Source organism: Ranitomeya variabilis, chromosome 3 (assembly GCF_051348905.1).
Source record: "Ranitomeya variabilis isolate aRanVar5 chromosome 3, aRanVar5.hap1, whole genome shotgun sequence".
Classification (NCBI taxonomy): Eukaryota; Metazoa; Chordata; class Amphibia; order Anura; family Dendrobatidae; genus Ranitomeya; species Ranitomeya variabilis.
In genome coordinates this window covers 620,092,300-620,109,671 of record NC_135234.1, presented here as the reverse complement: position 1 = coordinate 620,109,671, position 17,372 = coordinate 620,092,300, and the positions used below count along the sequence as shown (strand labels likewise).

General features: G+C 47.3%; 1 protein-coding gene across 2 annotated transcripts in view; it reads left to right on the top strand.

Moving 5' to 3' along the window:
• MED4 (mediator complex subunit 4) overlaps nt 1-17,088 on the top strand; it is a 59,330-nt gene extending 42,242 nt beyond the window's left edge. For both annotated transcript variants that reach the window (XM_077297402.1, XM_077297401.1), the window contains 3 exons: nt 13,050-13,136; nt 15,673-15,804; nt 16,530-17,088. In XM_077297402.1, coding sequence (XP_077153517.1) covers nt 13,050-13,136; nt 15,673-15,804; nt 16,530-16,702 — 392 coding nt within the window. In that variant the 3' untranslated portion in view covers nt 16,703-17,088. The remainder of the gene's footprint in view (nt 1-13,049; nt 13,137-15,672; nt 15,805-16,529) is intronic.
• The last annotated feature ends 284 nt before the right edge of the window (nt 17,089-17,372 follow it).

The following is a 17,372-nucleotide window of genomic DNA, read 5'->3' as shown; positions in this document are numbered from 1 at the left end:
TATACAATGCACTTTGCACAAGGAGAAGCTGTATGAGAGAGTGATGCGAAAGAAGCCATTTCTGCAAGCACGCCACAGAGTCGGCTGAGGTATGCAAAAGCACATTTGGAGAAGCCAATTTCTTTTGGGAAGAAGGTCCTGTGGACTGATGAAACCGAGATTGAGTTGTTTGGTCATACAAAAAGGCGTTATGCATGGCGGCCAAAAAACACAGCATTCTAAGAAAAACACTTGCTACCCACAGTAAAATTTGGTGGAGGTTCCATCATGCTTTGGGGCTGTGAGGCCATTGCTGGCACCGGGAATCTTGTTAAAGTTGAGGGACGCATGGATTCCTCTCAGTATCAGCAGATTCTTGACAATAATGTTCATGAACCAGTGACAAAGTTGACGTTACGCAGGGGATGGATCTATCAGCAAGACAATGATCCAAAACACCGCAACAAATCTACTCAGGCATTCATGCAGAGGAACAATTACACTGTTCTGGAATGGCCATCCCAGTCCCCAGACCTGAATATCATTGAACATCTGTGGGAACATTTGAAGAGGACTGTCCATGCTCGGCGACCATCAAACTTAACTGAACTGGAATTGTTTTGTAAAGAGGAATAGTCAAAAATACCTTCATCCAGGATCCAGGAACTCAATAAAAGCTACAGGAAGTGACTAGAGGCTGTTATTTTTGCAAAAGGAGGATCTACTAAATATTAATGTCACTTTCTCTATCGCCTCTCATTGGGGGACACAGGAACCATGGGTGTATGCTGCTGCCACTAGGAGGCTGACACTATGCAAATAAAAAAGTTAGCTCCTCCTCTGCAGTGTACACCCCACCGACAGGAAGTAGGATATTCAGTTTAGCTTAGTGTCAGTAGGAGGTGGACACGGGTCTTTCATTAGACCCTTATCTACCTCAATGTGCGTCGTTCCTTTTCAGATTTTCCGGAGGGATACAGGGTGAACAGTCACACCTGTAATCCCACATACGGACTATGAGTACGGCGTGTACTGCCACCCCGTATCCTCATAGATCCCTCTCCAGGACCAAGAGCCTAGCACACAAGCGTGCTTAGAAGTCCGGTCCTGGCTCCGTCCCCCACCCACTCGCCCACCAGAGCCTGTCGGTTGGAGGAGACGAGGACGTCCATTACAGCTCCCTGGACGTCTGATATTTTCCCCGGATTGAGGTTAGTAAGGACGGCGTGGGATGTTTTAGGTGAGTATCCCTTCATACCACTACCCTCAAAGTGTCTTTAAGTCCCTCTTCAGTTCCGGGGTGGTCGTTTAGGGGTCCCTTGGGATTTTTTTCCAGGCTGCCTTGGCCTGGTCAGCGTTTTCCCGTTACTTCCAATTGTGTATTGGCCCCCGGGGACACATGGGGGGTTGTCGCTCCGTTCGGGTGGCGGCCGTGCTCCTTCGCCGGCCGCACTGTTCTCTGGCGCAGTGGCCTTGCAGGCGACCGCGCTGCTCCTTCCCCCATGGCCGCACTGTGTTTGTCCCGGCGCGGCGGCTGTGCAGGCAGCCGCACCGCTTCCCCCTGCGGCCGCACTGTTTCTGTCCCAGCGCGGCGGCCTTACAGGTAGCTGCGACGCTTTCCTTTGTGGCCGCACTGTGCGTCTTGTCGCGGCGGCCGCGCCGTTTTTTCCCGGCGTTCCGCGCTTCTCCCACCGCTGCGGCCCTTTCCGGTGGCCACCGGCCTCAAATTTAGGCCCCGGCTTCTACCCGGGCCTACTTCCGGTGCCGCGCTCCATCCACTTCCGCTTTCATCAGGCGGGCTTTCTCCCGCCTGACAATCTCTTTACTCCCCGCCCACAGGCGCCATCTTGGTGCTCCCGGGCCCATGACTTCTACGCCGCTGCTTGGCGTCACTTTGCAGCAGGGCACACGTTCCAGGAGCCCTTTTTCAGCGGTCACCATCTGCGGTTCATCCAGACTGCAGCCGGGCCCTTTTTTCCCCAGCACACGCTCCAGCGGGTCCCCTGCATCCTTCTCATCGCTGGTGCCCTGGACCTGTGCCATGATGCCGGTCGCAACTACAGCCGGGAGCAGTCTACAGGACTCTGCCATTACTGTGAGTAGCTCTGCTGTGCAGCATATTGCTCCCCTCTCCTGTTCCCCTAACCTTCGGGCACATTTAGTGGGTCTGCTCCCAGGCCTAATCCTGTAAGGAGAGCATCCCTGTCCTCCTGCTTCCTCTTGTCAGCTGCAGCGACTCCCTGTCCAGGAGTCCTTACCCCGCGTGAGACTGAGACCCCTATCCCCGGGTGGGCTTTTCCTTCTGTCTCAGTCTGGGGCCGACTTTTCCAGGATGTCACGTCCTTGGTGTCCGTGCCTGGCCGCAGTTGCTAGTGGGTCACAGGTTTTCTCCGTCCAGACTTGTTCAAACCAGGCCACATGAGATACAGAGCAAGGGATACAGGGTGAACAGTCACACCTGTAATCTCACATTATGGACTATGAGTTCGGCATGTCCTCACCCGTATCCTCATAGATCCGACAGCAGGACCATGATCCTAGCACACAAGCGTGCTTAGAAGTTCGGTCCCAGCTCCATTCCCCACCCACTCGCCCTCCAGAGCCTGTCGGTTGGAGGAGACGAGGACGTCTACCATCAGCCCCATGGACGTCTGACACCTTTATTTCCCGCTCCATCTTGCCCTCCAGTCTGGACCGGTGGGATCCCTCTTTCTGATCCTCCTCCCTCTCGAGAGAGAGATGGGCTTCCTCGGTCATGTTTGCAGAGGAAGTTTCAGACTTAGTTTCACTTACAGGTACACAACCTTATTGTTAAGGTCTTGGCCCCACACACTGAATTTGTGGCGGTACTTGCCAGGGGTAATGCGAGCCATACCAGATGCTTTCAGACAGGGAAGCGTCTCGGCAGCCTATATTCCTTTTCCCCTGAGCTCATTGCGAACTGGACTGATTCCTTGGCAGGAAGCGGGCAATTCTGGACTCGTCAGTTCCCAGTCTGTCTACAACTTGGCAGGGGTTCCAAGGATACAATTATTGAATCGCTGGATAAATCAGCCTTTGAAACGGCTGCTTCTACTTTGTGCTTCGGCCATTGCCTCTACCTGGGTCTCAAGGTCCATAGATAGATGGACCAAACAGCCTTGTAAGAGCACCCCGGCTGCAGCTCCTCCGGGGGAGCTAGCTGACCTGTCGGACCAGATTTCCTGTGCAGGGAAATATTTGGTACCTGCCTCCTAGATGCGCGGCTTGTGCATCTCATGCGTCCAGCAATATGGTGGCCATCCGACTGAATATTGGGCTCTACACACAGCAGGCGGACTTGTCTTCAAGAAGTCCCTTACCAACCTCCCCTTCCAAGGGGCCTGTTTCTTTGGCCACATGCTGGAACAAATTATTAATGACGCCACGGGAGGCACGAGTTCCCTTTGTCCTTTCGCTGTTTTGCGGCGTCGGAAGTTTCCTCTAGCTAACACAGACTGCGATCTCATTTGGCTAGAAAAAAGGCTTCCTTTAAGCCTACTCCTTCCCGGCATTCCCGCAACTCCCATGGTTAGTCCACCAAGTCTAGACCTGGCAGATCTTCCTCGGCATAACTCGTGCTAATGGCTCAACGTTTCTTCCAGTTTTGGCGGGCATCTCCTGCCTTTTTCAGGGATGTTTGGACTGGCTTCGATGGAGGACGCTTAGATCAGTGAGGTGGTATCCTCTGGATACAAGATGGGGTTCACTTCGCGACCCGGAATCGCTTCTTCGAATCCTGCCCTTTAAAAATCCTCCTCTGATCCCAGGTTTCTTCGCGTCCATTATCTTCCTTCTTTGTTCGGACGGTTATTGTTTCCGTCCCACGGCAGGTATGCTTCACAGGTTTCTATTCAAACCTGCTTGTAGTGCCGTAGAAGAGCGGTGCAGTTTGACCCACTCTGTCTCTGAAGTTAGTGAACAGAGGGTTCCGCCTGCGGCATTTCAGGATGAAGTTCCTCTGTTCAGTCCTGGCTTCCATGGACCCACAGGAATTCCTGTGCTCCATGGATATCCAAAATGCCTTGCTCCATGTCCTGATTTTCCTTGAGGATCAGGGGCCTAGTGCTCATTCCATACCTTGAAGTCATCCTCATCAAGCCTCTGCCCCTCTCTCAGGCCCAGGAGAGTCTGACCATCGTCCTCGACTCCCTGTCCCGTTTCTGGTGGCTGGCCAACAGAACAAAGTGTTGTCTTGTTCCGAGTCAGCGTCTCGTCCTCTTAGGCATGTTGTTCGACTCCGCCGGGGTTTTTCTTCTTGAGAAGCGGGCAATTCTCCATACGGAGTTCGCTCTCTGCAGGGCCCTCGGCTGTCTTCCTTCCGTTCAGCTTTGACGGTCCTGTGATGCATGGTGACAGCTCCGTAAGCGTTCTCTTTTGCGCTGTTTCACTTGAGTCCTCTTCAGCAGACCATCCTTCCTCAGTGGGACACGTCTGTACTGTCTCTAGATCCTCCGATCCGACTTTCCGTCCGATTCCAATAGCCTCTCAACTGGTGGCTGTCATCCCCTCTCATTCCCCAGGTTCGGTCCTCCCAAGGCAGGTGGTGACGACGGTCACCAGCCTTCCTGGCTGGGGTGCGTTTTTCTCGCCATCCGTCTTTGAAGGGGGCGTTGGTCGGAGCAAGAGTCCTCTCCACCGATCGACACCCTTGAGATAGGGGCCTTTCCTCTATCCCTGAGTCACTGGGAAAGGCTTCTTAGGGGTCTGCCAGTCAGAATTCAGACGTCCAATGCCTCGGCTGTGGCTTATGTCAATCGCCAGGGAGAGACTCAGTCTCTTGGCAATGGCGGAGGTATCCAAGATCCTCCTCTGAGCAGAGGTGACTGTTTTTCGGCACTTTCCGCAGTGCATATCCCCGGCGTGGACAACTAGGCCGCAGTGTTTTCTCTGCCACTGCTTCAGGAGGTCTTTTGCCTTTGATGAGGAACTCCGAACACGGATCTCCTGGCAATCCAGCTACTTAGGAAGGTTCCACCAAGTCCGCGATCCTCTTGTTGTGGATACCGATACTTTGACCATTCCTGGGTCGCAATTTGTATTTCCCTTTCTGTTCATCCCTTCCCTTTCTTCCCAGGCGGTTGAATATCAATACGGAGGGGGTGCCGGTCATTCTGACCGCACCAGATTGGCCCAGAAAGTTCTGGTTCGCTGAGATCGTTCATCTGCCGCAGAGTTCTTGGTGGCTCAAGTTAACAGCTTTGCTGTTGAAACCTTCCATTTTGGCTGTTTTCTCTAGGTGGGACTTGATGCTGGCCTTGCCCTTAGTTCTCTGAAGGGTCAGATAGCAACCCTTTCCACTCTTTCTGAAGTCCCTTTCAGAAGTCCTTAGCTACTGGCTATCACAGTACGAAGATTTATATCCGTCCCGTTCTCAGATCAGATCTTTTCTTCAAGTGGCGCATGCGGCTCTCCCGTACCGCACTCCGTGGATCCCTGGGACTTCAATTTGTCTGGAGGCTCAGTGGAGTTCCCTCCTTGAGCCTCCCCATGAGCCTCACTGTCCTGTCCTGCAAGGTGGCGTTTCTGGTGGCCATCTCCACGCGTCTCGGAGTTGGTGGCTCTCTCCTGTCGCCCCATTTCTTGGTTATTCACCAGGATAGGGTAGTTTTACGGCCTTCGTCGCCTTTTCTTCCCAGGGTGGTGTCCTCCTTTTACTTGAATAAGATCGTCCTTTCCGCCTTTGTCCTGCTCCGATTGATTCTCTGGGGCGTTCGCTGAACAGGCTAGACCTGGTCAGGGCGGTGAGGATCTATTTGTCTAGGCCCGCCTTCTTTAGGAAGACGGACTGTCCTTCTGTCATTCCAGACGGTACGCCAAGAATCCTGCCGGCCTTCAAGGTTACGATTCTTCTCTGGATCAGACCTGCCTTTCTGGAGGCTCACCGGGTCAAGAACAGAGTGACTCCTCCTGGTGTTAAGACTCACTCTGCCCCGGGCAGTGGGCGCCTCCTGGGCGGTACACCATGGGGCATCCGCCCTACATCTTCGTTATGCGGCAACCTGGTGTTGCCAAAGGTTATAAGCTCCATACCTGTGCTTCAGCAGTTGCCAGCCTAGGCGGAAGGATCTTGCAGACGGCAGTGGTGATTCCTCCGACCTGAATGGAGTTTTTCTGCTGTTCCCACCCCAGGGACTGCTTTGGGACGTCCCATGGTTCCTGTGTCCCCCAATGAGAGGCGATAGAGAAAACAGGATTTTTGGTTGCTTACCGTAAAATCTGTTTCTCGGAGCCTTCATTGGGGGACACAGCACCCTCCCAAGTTGAACAGCTCTGTTTATTGTGTTATACTGTTATCGTTTGCGTTCTTTGAACGCTCTGAGTGTTTTAAACTGTTAAACTGTAAAGCGCTGCTTAAATTTTGTTGGCGCTATATAAATAAAGATTATTATTGCTATTATATTATTCTTCCGTTGCTTCTCCTACTGCTTTCTCACTAACTGAATATCCTACTTCCTGTCGGTGGGGTGTACACTGCAGAGGAGGAGCTAACTTTTTTATTTGCATAGTGTCAGCCTCCTAGTGGCAGCAGCATACACCCATGGTTCCTGTGTCCCCCAATGAAGGCTCCGAGAAACAGATTTTACGGTAAGCAACCAAAAATCCTGTTTTTCTGGTGAGGTGCCCATACTTATGCACCTGTCAAATTTTGTTTGAATGCAGATTGCACATTTACTGTTAGTACAATAAACCTCATTTCAAGGCAGAACATTACTGTGTAAAACAGTTATTAGATATATGAAACTGAAATAGCTGTTGCAAAAAAAAACAATTTTTATAAAACATTAAGCTTAAGATTAATAGGGGTGCCCAAACTTTTTCATATAACTGTATAAGACTAAAATCTGGGAAGGTGAGAACTTAGGTTAGAAGAACCACTCCAGCGTTGCAATAAAAAAAAGTGCTGGAGTGCTGCTTTAAAGGGAATCTGTCACTCCCAAAATCGAGGGTGACGTAAGCCCACCGGCATCAGGGGCTTATCTACAGCATTCTGTAAGGCTGTAGATAAGCCTCCAATGTATCCTGAAAGATGAGAAAAAAAGGTTAGATTATACTCACCTGGGCGGGGAGTCTCGGTCCGGGGCCTCCCATCTTCATCAGATGATGTCCTCTCCTGGTCTTCACGCTGCGGCTGCGGCGCAGGCGTACTTTGCCCTGTTGAGGGCAGAGCAAAGTACTGCAGTGCGCAGGTGCCGGGCCGCTCTGACCTTTCCCGATTCCTGCGCACTGTAGTACTTTGCTCTGCCCTCAACAGGGTAAAGTACGCCTGCGCCGGAGCCTGAAGACAAGAAGAGGATGTCATCTGATGAAGATAGGAGGCCCCTGGACCGCCCCTGGGTGAGTATAATCTAACTTGTTTTTCTCTCTCTTTTTTTTTTTTTTAAGGATACTTCGGGGGCTTATCTACAGCATTACAGAATGCTGTAGATAAGCCCCTGATGCCGGTGGGCTTAGCTCACCCTCGATTTTGGGGGTGACAGATTCCCTTTAATGTTATAAGTGCTGTGTATAGAAGTAGATGACGATTGCTCTGTATTATATTCCATGAACAATAACAGAACTCTATGGCCATCATAATCATTGTAGTGTTAGCGTGATTTTGCTTTGCTAACTATTTCCAGGAATAGTAAGATCTAGGTGATTTAAACTTGTTTTGCATTGAATAAGATAAGAACAAATTATTTCAACTTTAACGTTTTTATTCTCTACATTTTAAAATGATCTTTTTTGCTTTGTGTGTCTTAGCTGCTGAATGTCACTCTTCCTGAACCTTTTTTGTAAACTGTATGACTTAATATGAAGTGATAGCCAGTCATGCTCATATGATATAGAGATGGGCTGGTCATTTAAATCTCCTTTGTCCCTGTGACATGCCGTGATGGTAAATCACGGAGTTATGTCCATTATATAGTTTGCATACAAGAAAGACTAGGTTTGGCTCCTTCATGTAGCAAAGAATTAGTAAGGAAAATGAGTCGCCCGTCAGGGTAGTGGGGTACTCGGTACCGGGTCCGTTACTTTAAGGGGGCGTGTCACGGCGGTGACCCGGTCCGTGGCCCTGGGCGCCCATGTTAAAAGGAAAGTCTTTAAAGGGGTTTGTGAAATAATAAAAGTTTGTGACGCCACCTGTGGTATTCGGTCAGGGATGACCAACGCTGCTTAAAGGGGTCCTCTGGGGTGGTGATGTGGCAGCCGGATGGTATAACTTTCCACAAGTGAAGTAGGTCCCCAGGGCTCCTGGTGAATAGATGGAGGATGGTGAGTGGTGCAGTAAAGAACGAAGGACACAGGTGTGCAGTCTTTTTACCTGGTTTACTGATGGGAGCAGGCAGCCACAGTCCAGGGCACCAGATCACAGTTACAGGCAGGGTCCGGCCAGCTTGAAAGCGAGTTCAGAGTCCAGATTTATCAGGTGAAATTAAAAGTCTTCCTTCTAGCGCTGTGTTTTTATAGTCCCTTACTGCCTATGGCTTTGTAGCAAGGCCCTTTCAGTTATCTCTGCCCTTTGTTGAACTGGGACACAAAACCGTATGGCAGGTGACTCAAGCCTTTTTACAGGGTCTCTATCACGACCCGGGCTTGTCTTACTGTCTCCCCTGGGTGTTAGGGCGAACAGGTGATGTATAATCCAGCTGTCCTGCCGGTTTCTGCTATGTGTCTTAGAGTCCCACAAAAGCCTTGGTCTTCTGGCTACCGGTGTCGGTGCTCAATCAGGGATGTAGCCCAGTCCCAGCTATTCTCCCCTGTTGTCACTCTCCTGTGCTTCGCTCTCTGGCATGTTAGCTAAAGGCTGTTCTTCCTTCTGTATCTCGCTATCTAGGAGCTACAGCACCTTAGGCTGTACGGCCCCTCACCCGCCCTTCTGTCCGGCAACAACTCACTAAGTCTTCCTTACTGCCTAGCAACTAACTCCTCCTCCCAACCGAAGCGAGAGCAGCTCCCCTGATTTTGGGTGTAGAGCTCCCCCCTTCTGGCCTGAATTCAGAATTGTGTTGTATGTGCTAATTACCTGTTAAAAGGAATCCTCCATCCCTTCCAAGCTTGACATCACTCCCCGTGAGGAAAGCAATGCCACTGTGACAACCAGGACCCTGGGGCGTCACACAGATATTAGTTTTTGTTTTACAGTTTCTTGACCTCTATTTAAACTCCATGATATGATGTAATAGTATGTCACATGTTGGCTGGCGGTGTAAGGAGCCGGCTTAGGTGCTGAGGGCACACCATAGCCGTGAGTTGCAGGATGGGATGCACAGCCTACATCTTGCTATAACAGCAGCAGCCAAACGTTGTTCCATTTGGTACTTTTTAACTAGTTAGATCCTGGTGTCAATCACTGACAGTGGCAGTTGAATTGTGTGATCAACAGTGTGCTCATTCATCTGCTCCCATCGGCCCCTCACAACATAATCACGGGTTGTCATGGCAGTCGGGATAGTGCTGAAGGCTTTCATGGCTGACCTCTTTGTCCCCTTATGGCTAGGCTTCATAGAATGCCAGTATGTGCAATATTGCAGTATAGAGACAAAGGGGGCGATTTTTAAAATTGTTTACCCCATAATTCTGGCGTGAATCAGAATTGTCAAATTCAAGCCTTTCTGAGAATTCAAGTCGAGCCCCTCTGTAGTCTCAGCAGCGCTTCTATAACCTAAATAATGAAGGCAATTCCAATCTCGCTCTTCGCCTAAAATGTCTCCCGGTACTACACACACCAATAAGACTACGCACGAACACTGGTATCACATCTAACCCACAATAAATTACCCACCTGTTTCAATAGCCGCTCAAACAACTGTACAATATCTTTCCCCCTAGCAACCCACAAATGATAAATGCTTTCCTCAACTCTATTCCTCTTCCAGCCCTCGGCCCCACCTTCATTAGTCTCCTAAATCGAGCCATTTTCCCTACTGAACTAGAGACAGCTGTCTGTCAATTAAGACTAAATAAACCTGGCCCCGATTGCTTCACAGCCCTTCACTACAAATAGTACGCACCCATTCTTAGCCCCTAGTTATTTCTGCTCTCTGAGAGACTGACAAAAGCTAGGTGCAGCCTCGTTATCAGGAGCTATAGCCATGATTCCCCAGCCAAACTGACCATACAATATGGTCAAACTACAGACCCATATCTTTAATAATGATGGCTGCGTCTGAACTCTGGGTTGGGATCCCTTATACATAAAGATCAAGTTGCCTTTGTACCCCATAGGCAAGCGTCCGACAATACACGAATGGTTTCTCATCTCCTGCATCACTGCAAGCAACACAGTGTGACAAGCATGCTTTATCGCTTGACTTTAAAAAGGCCTTTGGCTCGGTCTCATGGGCCCACTTATTTGTGGTGGTGCGTAAATTGAACTTCCCTGATCAATTTCTCTCATGGCTGTATGTTTAAAGAAAAAATGAAAAATAGATGTAAATGGCTCTGCACCACTCTAATAAATGGGTGCTCCAAGGAAAAATTGTAATGGTAGGAAGAACCACCTTTGGAACAAACATAATCTTTCTAATATCGGTAGAATTTATTGAGCCCGTATTAGACAGAATTCGTACTAACGTTTTGGCTTTTAGGCCTTTATAAAGGCTTTTTTTCAGAAATATTCTTTAATGGGTAATCTGTATTAATCTTCATTCATGTGTGCAGGCATGGCGTGAGGTCTCACGGTGGTGTGCCACGCCTTCACACAGATAACCCATAATTGAGTATTTTTAAGAAAAATAATCAGCCATATTTACATAGTTCACGGATTCCAGAAAGTTTGGCTGCCTTGGCTGGCATTTACTAACCACACCCCTAGCGCCACCCCGCCTCTTAGCTTAAAGGCAGTTACCACCAACAATTCTGCACAAAATACTTTCAACTAGGAGGCTTGTTAGGTCTCCTCTCTCCGCCTCCCTTCCCTCCTTCTCCTCTTCTACCCCTACCCCACCTCTCCAGGAGTTCGTCCCCCCCTACAGTTCCTTCATTTACCGTATTTACCGGCATATAAGACGACTGGGCGTATAAGACGACCCCCCAACTTTTCCAGTTAAAATATAAAATCTTAAAAGTCGGGGGTCTTCTTATATGCCGTATGTCGTCTTATAGGGCCGGTGACTAATGTGCCTTTTGGGGGGGAGTGGTCCTGATGACGAAGAGGGGGCATCTCACAGGAAAGTGTGAGTGGAGTATCCCCCATTACCTCATTGTAGCTGCAGTGTGGGGTGCTGGGGAGCGGCGGCGGCCACTGCCCCACAGCACAGCACCCATGCGGCACAAAGAGGAGCAGCAGCTGCCGCCTCTCCCCAGCACAGAGACCCCATGCTGCAGCTACAATGAGGTAATGGGGGATACTCCACTCACACTTTCCTGTGAGACGCCCCCTCTTCGTCATCGGGACCACTCCACCCCCACCCACCATATACACATTGGTGTCTGCACTCGGCGTACAAGACGGCACCCGGCGTATAAGACGACCCCCGACTTTTGCATTACTGTTTTTCACCATACATTATATCTGTTATCTACCTAAAATCTTATTAAAAATTTGTAAAAAAGAAAGTACAACGTGTCCCGCAAAAAAACTATCCCTCAAATTCCTAAATTGCCAGAAAAATAAAAAACATTATTGCTCTTGGAAGAAGGGGAGGAACAAAAATAAAGGAAAATGGTCCGGGGGTGAAGTAAAAGGGTTAACCTGAATAGTAAATTCTGTAATGAGAAAAAAAATTGAGGTGTCAGAATTGCTGTTTTTCAGTAGCTGCATGTCTCAATAATAAGCAATCAAAATGTCTACCCCAAAATGATATTAACATCAGTTTGACTTGCTAAAAACAAGAAGAGGAGGACATTTTTGAAGCACTTACATAGCATTTACATTGGGTGTCAGCAAAGTTTACAGTGTTTCAGATTAGTACCATGTTGATGGTTTATATTATTAATCTTTATGCCTGGGACCTACTTGTCTCTTACTAGTGTCTCCTTTTTGTTCTATGGTTGTGTTAAATTTGTGATAAATTGTGTAGCATCATTTGTAATAAAATGTATATCTTTTTAATCTATTTTTCGTGTATGGAACTCCATTTTTTCATTGTTTCTTATGTGTATTGGGAGTATACACCGATCATCCGGTTACTTTATGGGTAAATACATTAAATCACTTGGATTGTATTTTTTATTATATGGGACCCATATTCTTTCTGTGAGTTTGATTATATTAATAAAGGAAAATGGTCCGGGGGTGAAGTAAAAGGGTTAACCTTCTAGTAAATTCTGTAATGAGAAAAAAAATTGAGGTGTCAGAATTGCTGTTTTTCAGTAGCTGCATATCTCAATAATAAGCAATCAAAATGTCTACCCCAAAATGTTATTAATAACATCAGCTTGACTTGCTAAAAGAGGAGGAAATTTTTGAAGCTCAAAAATGAAAAATAAATCATGAACTGGATGCAGTTAATTTCCATAGTAAAAGGTGGTGGCATTTCACTAGTATGCCATTATTTTATGATCAGTTGACTTCTGGCCTTTGGGGCCCTCTCTGATTGAGAATGAATTTTACTGCACAGCAGGATCAATGAGGACCAGTAGGTCAGACCTCCACCGATCTGTACTGGGGTGGTATAAGCTAACAATGTGCCATCAATTTACAAGATGGGAATACCCTCTTAGAGGAGTGTTGTCTTCAGGAACGCACCACTCCTCTGCCTTCCTGGTTGTCGTGTCGTGGGCTCCTGCAGATTGACTGTGGCAAGTGACATGGTTCTGCCACAGATCTGAACGGAGCTGTCTCCCAAAATAAAAATAGTTGGTGAAGTCTGGATTCCAATACACATCTCAAATTAAACAGTCAGCTTTTTCTGTCTCTTTTTTGTTTTTAGTGGGAAAATATCCTATCATATTATTTTGTGACATAAGCATTTTTTTTTAAGACTGTGCAACTGTCACATACTATTACTTGTGTGTTTCACACAGGTTAATATGGGTCTACTATACATGAAAAGTATATTTTTACAAAAGAGTCTGTGTGTGTGATCTGATGTCTTGTGCACGTTTTCTTTTGTCATGCTAAGGCTCCATCTCGTCTGAAGAGTTGATCAAGTACGCTCATCGAATTAGTGCAAGCAATGCGGTGTGTGCTCCCCTGACGTGGGTCCCAGGTAAAAACATTCTTTTTTAGACTATATTCACTTGATTGTCGTTTGTATTTTTGTTTTTGTGCCCCGAATTGTGATTTGCTTAAAAAAGCATAATAATAAAGTATCATTTAGTTGGCCAGCCATTTAAAAGACAGCTATTTAAAGGGACCCTTAACAGGTAAAAAAACACTGGCAGCATGAATCAGACACTGACTGCTTGATTGCAACTGTGTATGATTTACTCTGAGAAAACTTTCTTAGATAATCCTACCGGTGACTATCCTGAGGCAGGTTCCCACTCCCCATGGCCGACAGATCTCTCCCTACACACACAAATAGGAAGAGACCTGACAGTATATGGTAGTGAGGTAGTAAGAAGCTGCTGGGGAACAGACTCTTGGACTCATCAGACAAGGTGCATAGTTATCGGACGGGTTTTCAAAGTTGAAGCACTGCAATGTTTCATCGTAAAAATCTAAAAATCTGCAATGTCGCAGTCTGTGATTTATGTTACGTGTACAGAAGTTTGGGCAATGTGTATCACCTGGCAGGTTTACCTACTATTGTGGGGCAAATGTATGTCCAAAGACAGCCCTGGAATCCTCATTAATTATGCATTATGCCATACCCCTATGGCCTGGATTAATCAGTGTTTACATCTGAAAACTGATGTAAAAATTTCTGTGCAACGCTGAGCTGTGCAAAAATGTTCCAACTTTTGCCGCTTTCTTACCAGTGTTGGACAGCTCCTTCAAAATGGGCCGAGCTGTGGAGGAGCCAGGGTGGGACAGCTTTGCAACATTCATCAAATTTATCAATAGTGACAATTTATTAAGTCAGAAATATTTCTCCAACCCCTGACTGGAGTAGTATTTCTAGCAAGGAGCATGCCACTGAAGATGTGGTGCATTCATGAAGTATTGCACGCTTCTTAAAGGGAACCTACCACCCCCAAAATCGAAGATGAGCTAAGCCCACCAGCATCAGAGGCTTATCTACAGCATTCTGGCTGCTGTGCTCTGGTCTGATGGGCGCCGCGATCCGGTCTGGGGCCTCCCATCTTCTTACGATGCAATGTTGAGGGCAGAGCAAAGTACTGCAGTGCGCAAGCGCCTTGAAAGGTCAGAGAGGCCCGTAGTACTTTGTTCTTAACAGGGCAGACAAAGTACGCCTACTCCAGAGCCGCAGCATGAAGACAAGAAGAGGACGTCATCTGATGAAGATGGGAGGCCCCGGCCCGGACCGCTACGCCCATCGGATCGGACTGCCCCCTCAGGTGAGTATAATCTAACCTCTTTTTCTCATCTTACAACTGGGGCTTATCTACAGCATTCCAGAATGCTGTAGATAAGCCCCTGATGATGGTGGGCTTAGCTCATCTTCGATTTTGGGGATGACAGGTTCCCTTTAATGAATTTGGCACAACATCCTACTCAAAAATGCTTCTTTAAGACTGACGTGTATAACGCACACATCTTATCAGGAGCGTCTGGAAGGTGGTGTGCGCCTCGTCACAAACCTTCAGTTACTCTTACTGGAGTAAGATTTGGGGCATCGTGAGCGCTTTGACTTTGACTACTCCCCTGTCCCACCCCAGCTACGCCTGCTTTGTTGAGTCTTGGCGAAAATGCAAAGATTCACATCGTTTAAGCGTAGCCTTGCATTGGGCCAAAACTTTGCAACTTTTCAAAGCTTTTCACGCAAGAATTGTGGTGTAAAAGCTTTCATGAATCGGGCCCTTGATTTATTTTCATTCAGTTTTGTTTTACTTTGATATTCCATTTATACATATTATTTGTAAGGTACCTTCACACGAAGCGACGCTGCAGCGATAGCGACAACGATGCCGATCGCTGCAGCGTCGCTGGAGAGCTGTCACACAGACCGCTCTCCAGCGACCAACGATGCCGAGGTCCCCGGGTAACCAGGGTAAACATCGGGTTGCTAAGCGCAGGGCCGCGCTTAGTAACCCGATGTTTATCCTGGTTACCAGCGTAAAAGTAAAAATAACAAACAGTACATGCTCACCTGCGGGTCCCCCAGCGTCCGCTTCCTGTACTGTGTGAGCGCCGGCCCTAACAGCAGAGCGGTGACGTCACCGCTGTGCTTTTACTTTCACTTTAGGGCCGGCGCTCAGTCAGAGCAGGAAGCGGACGGCAGGGGACGCGCAGGTGAGTATGTACTGTTTGTTTTTTTTACTTTTACGCTGGTAACCAGGGTAAACATCGGGTTACTAAGCGCGGCCCTGCGCTTAGTAACCCGATGTTTACCCTGGTTACCAGCGTAAAACATCGCTGGTATCGTTGCTTTTGGTGTCAAACCTGACGATACACGCCGGTCTGATGACCAAATAAAGTTCTGAACTTTATTCAACGACCAGCGATATCACAGCAGGATCCAGATCGCTGCTGCGTGTCAAACACAACGATATCGCTATCCAGGACGCTGCAACGTCACGGATCGTTGTCGTTCTCGTTGTAAAGTCGTTTCGTGTGAAGGTACCTTTAGACTTGGTTGCCATCTTAGTTGTACATATATATTCCTTCTTTATTTATAGGGGATCCTCGCCGGCCGTACCCCACAGATCTTGAAATGAGGAGTGGCTTATTGGGACAGATGAGTAACCTTCCTACAAATGGCGTCAATGGTCATTTACCCGGGGATGCCTTGGCAGCTGGAAGACTTCCGGGTAATTTTGTTTTATTGTTGTGAAACTTGAAAAGGCTTCTTTGCTATAGTCAGATTTGAATGTGAAAACTTTCAAACACACTATGAGCCGTCACATAGCCTCTCTCTCTATACATACAGTATAAGGCCACACAGCCTCCTGAGGAAGCAGATGGATGTATTATTGGGAGGGGGGAGCAGACGGACTGCGGGCAAGGGTATGGTGCGGCCCATGTGGTACTACCTCGGTCCACAAGCCAGATTGGAACAGCCAGAGGGCTGGATGTGGCCAGATCCATTCTATACTCGTATACCTAGCTAAAGCTCAAACCTATAGCATGGATTAAAAAAATGTCTATAGCTTGCAAACTGATCAGGGGTGGGGGATAATATTTTACAAAGAAAAGGCTACATGTTTCGTGCAACACTGAAATCAGTCACACATTGTAAAATTGGATTTCCTATGGTGCGACCTTCTGTGACAGACACAAATGTTTCCATAGACTTGAATGTGTGTTACATGCGATTCACGTGTGACTTCTCTGCAGCTCTGTTGTTTTAGTTACAGCAAAAGAATCGGAGCTCTAAAATATTTGTGACTGCAAATGACAAAAAAAGTTTGTCGCACAACTTTCCCTACAGTTGCTGTCATGAGACACACATTGTTATGAGGACCTAGCCTAAAAGGCATTTTTCAGTCTATGTACAGAAGCACTCCATATTTATACTTGTCTTTTACATTTTTAGATGTCCTGGCTCCACAATACCCTTGGCAAACTAATGATATTTCAATGAACATGCTGCCTCCAAACCACAGCAATGACTTCTTAATGGAATCTTTAGGGCCCAACAAAGAAAATGAAGATGACGTGGAAGTAATGTCTACAGATTCCTCCAGCAGCAGCAGTGACTCTGACTAATGCTTTCTTATGTAGAGTCTGGACTTCTCATACCTCCTCATAAACTGAAGCTATATCCAGTATTGGTCAATTATTGGAGTGACGTATGCTATACAGAACGTCGGTGTGTACATGGAGATGGAGGCCTGCATAGCGTAATATCAGTAACCGTAGACTCGTATAGTTTAAATGTGAAACCCATCACTGCAGAAGTTACTATTATTTTTGTATCCAAGTTGGTGCCACTGTTTGTATATAAACTTATTTGCTTGCCATGTATGTTTTTGTTCAGACATGGAGTATGCACAAATGTACATAAGGAAATGCTCGTTATTTCATACCCTTTTTCTACTGTAAACCTATAGAATGGTAAAAAGTTATTTCATTAAAAAAAACTACTTTTTTTTTCAGTTTTTAAAATTTCTTTTGTCTTAACCTGATGATGTTTATGGTTACAGTCCAGAAAAAGTGAAAAAAGTGCACTTACCCGTGTATGCAAAAGTCACAATTTTATTCGGACATAATTACAGCAAAAACAGCGGAGAGTGTAGAAAAAAGCGGACAACGGCCGTTTCGTGCCTCAGCACTTCAACGGGTCCAAGTGTGCCGTTGTCCGCTTTTTTCTACACTCTCCGCTGTTTTTGCTGTAATTATGTCCGAATAAAATTGTGACTTTCTCGGTCCCCCATGA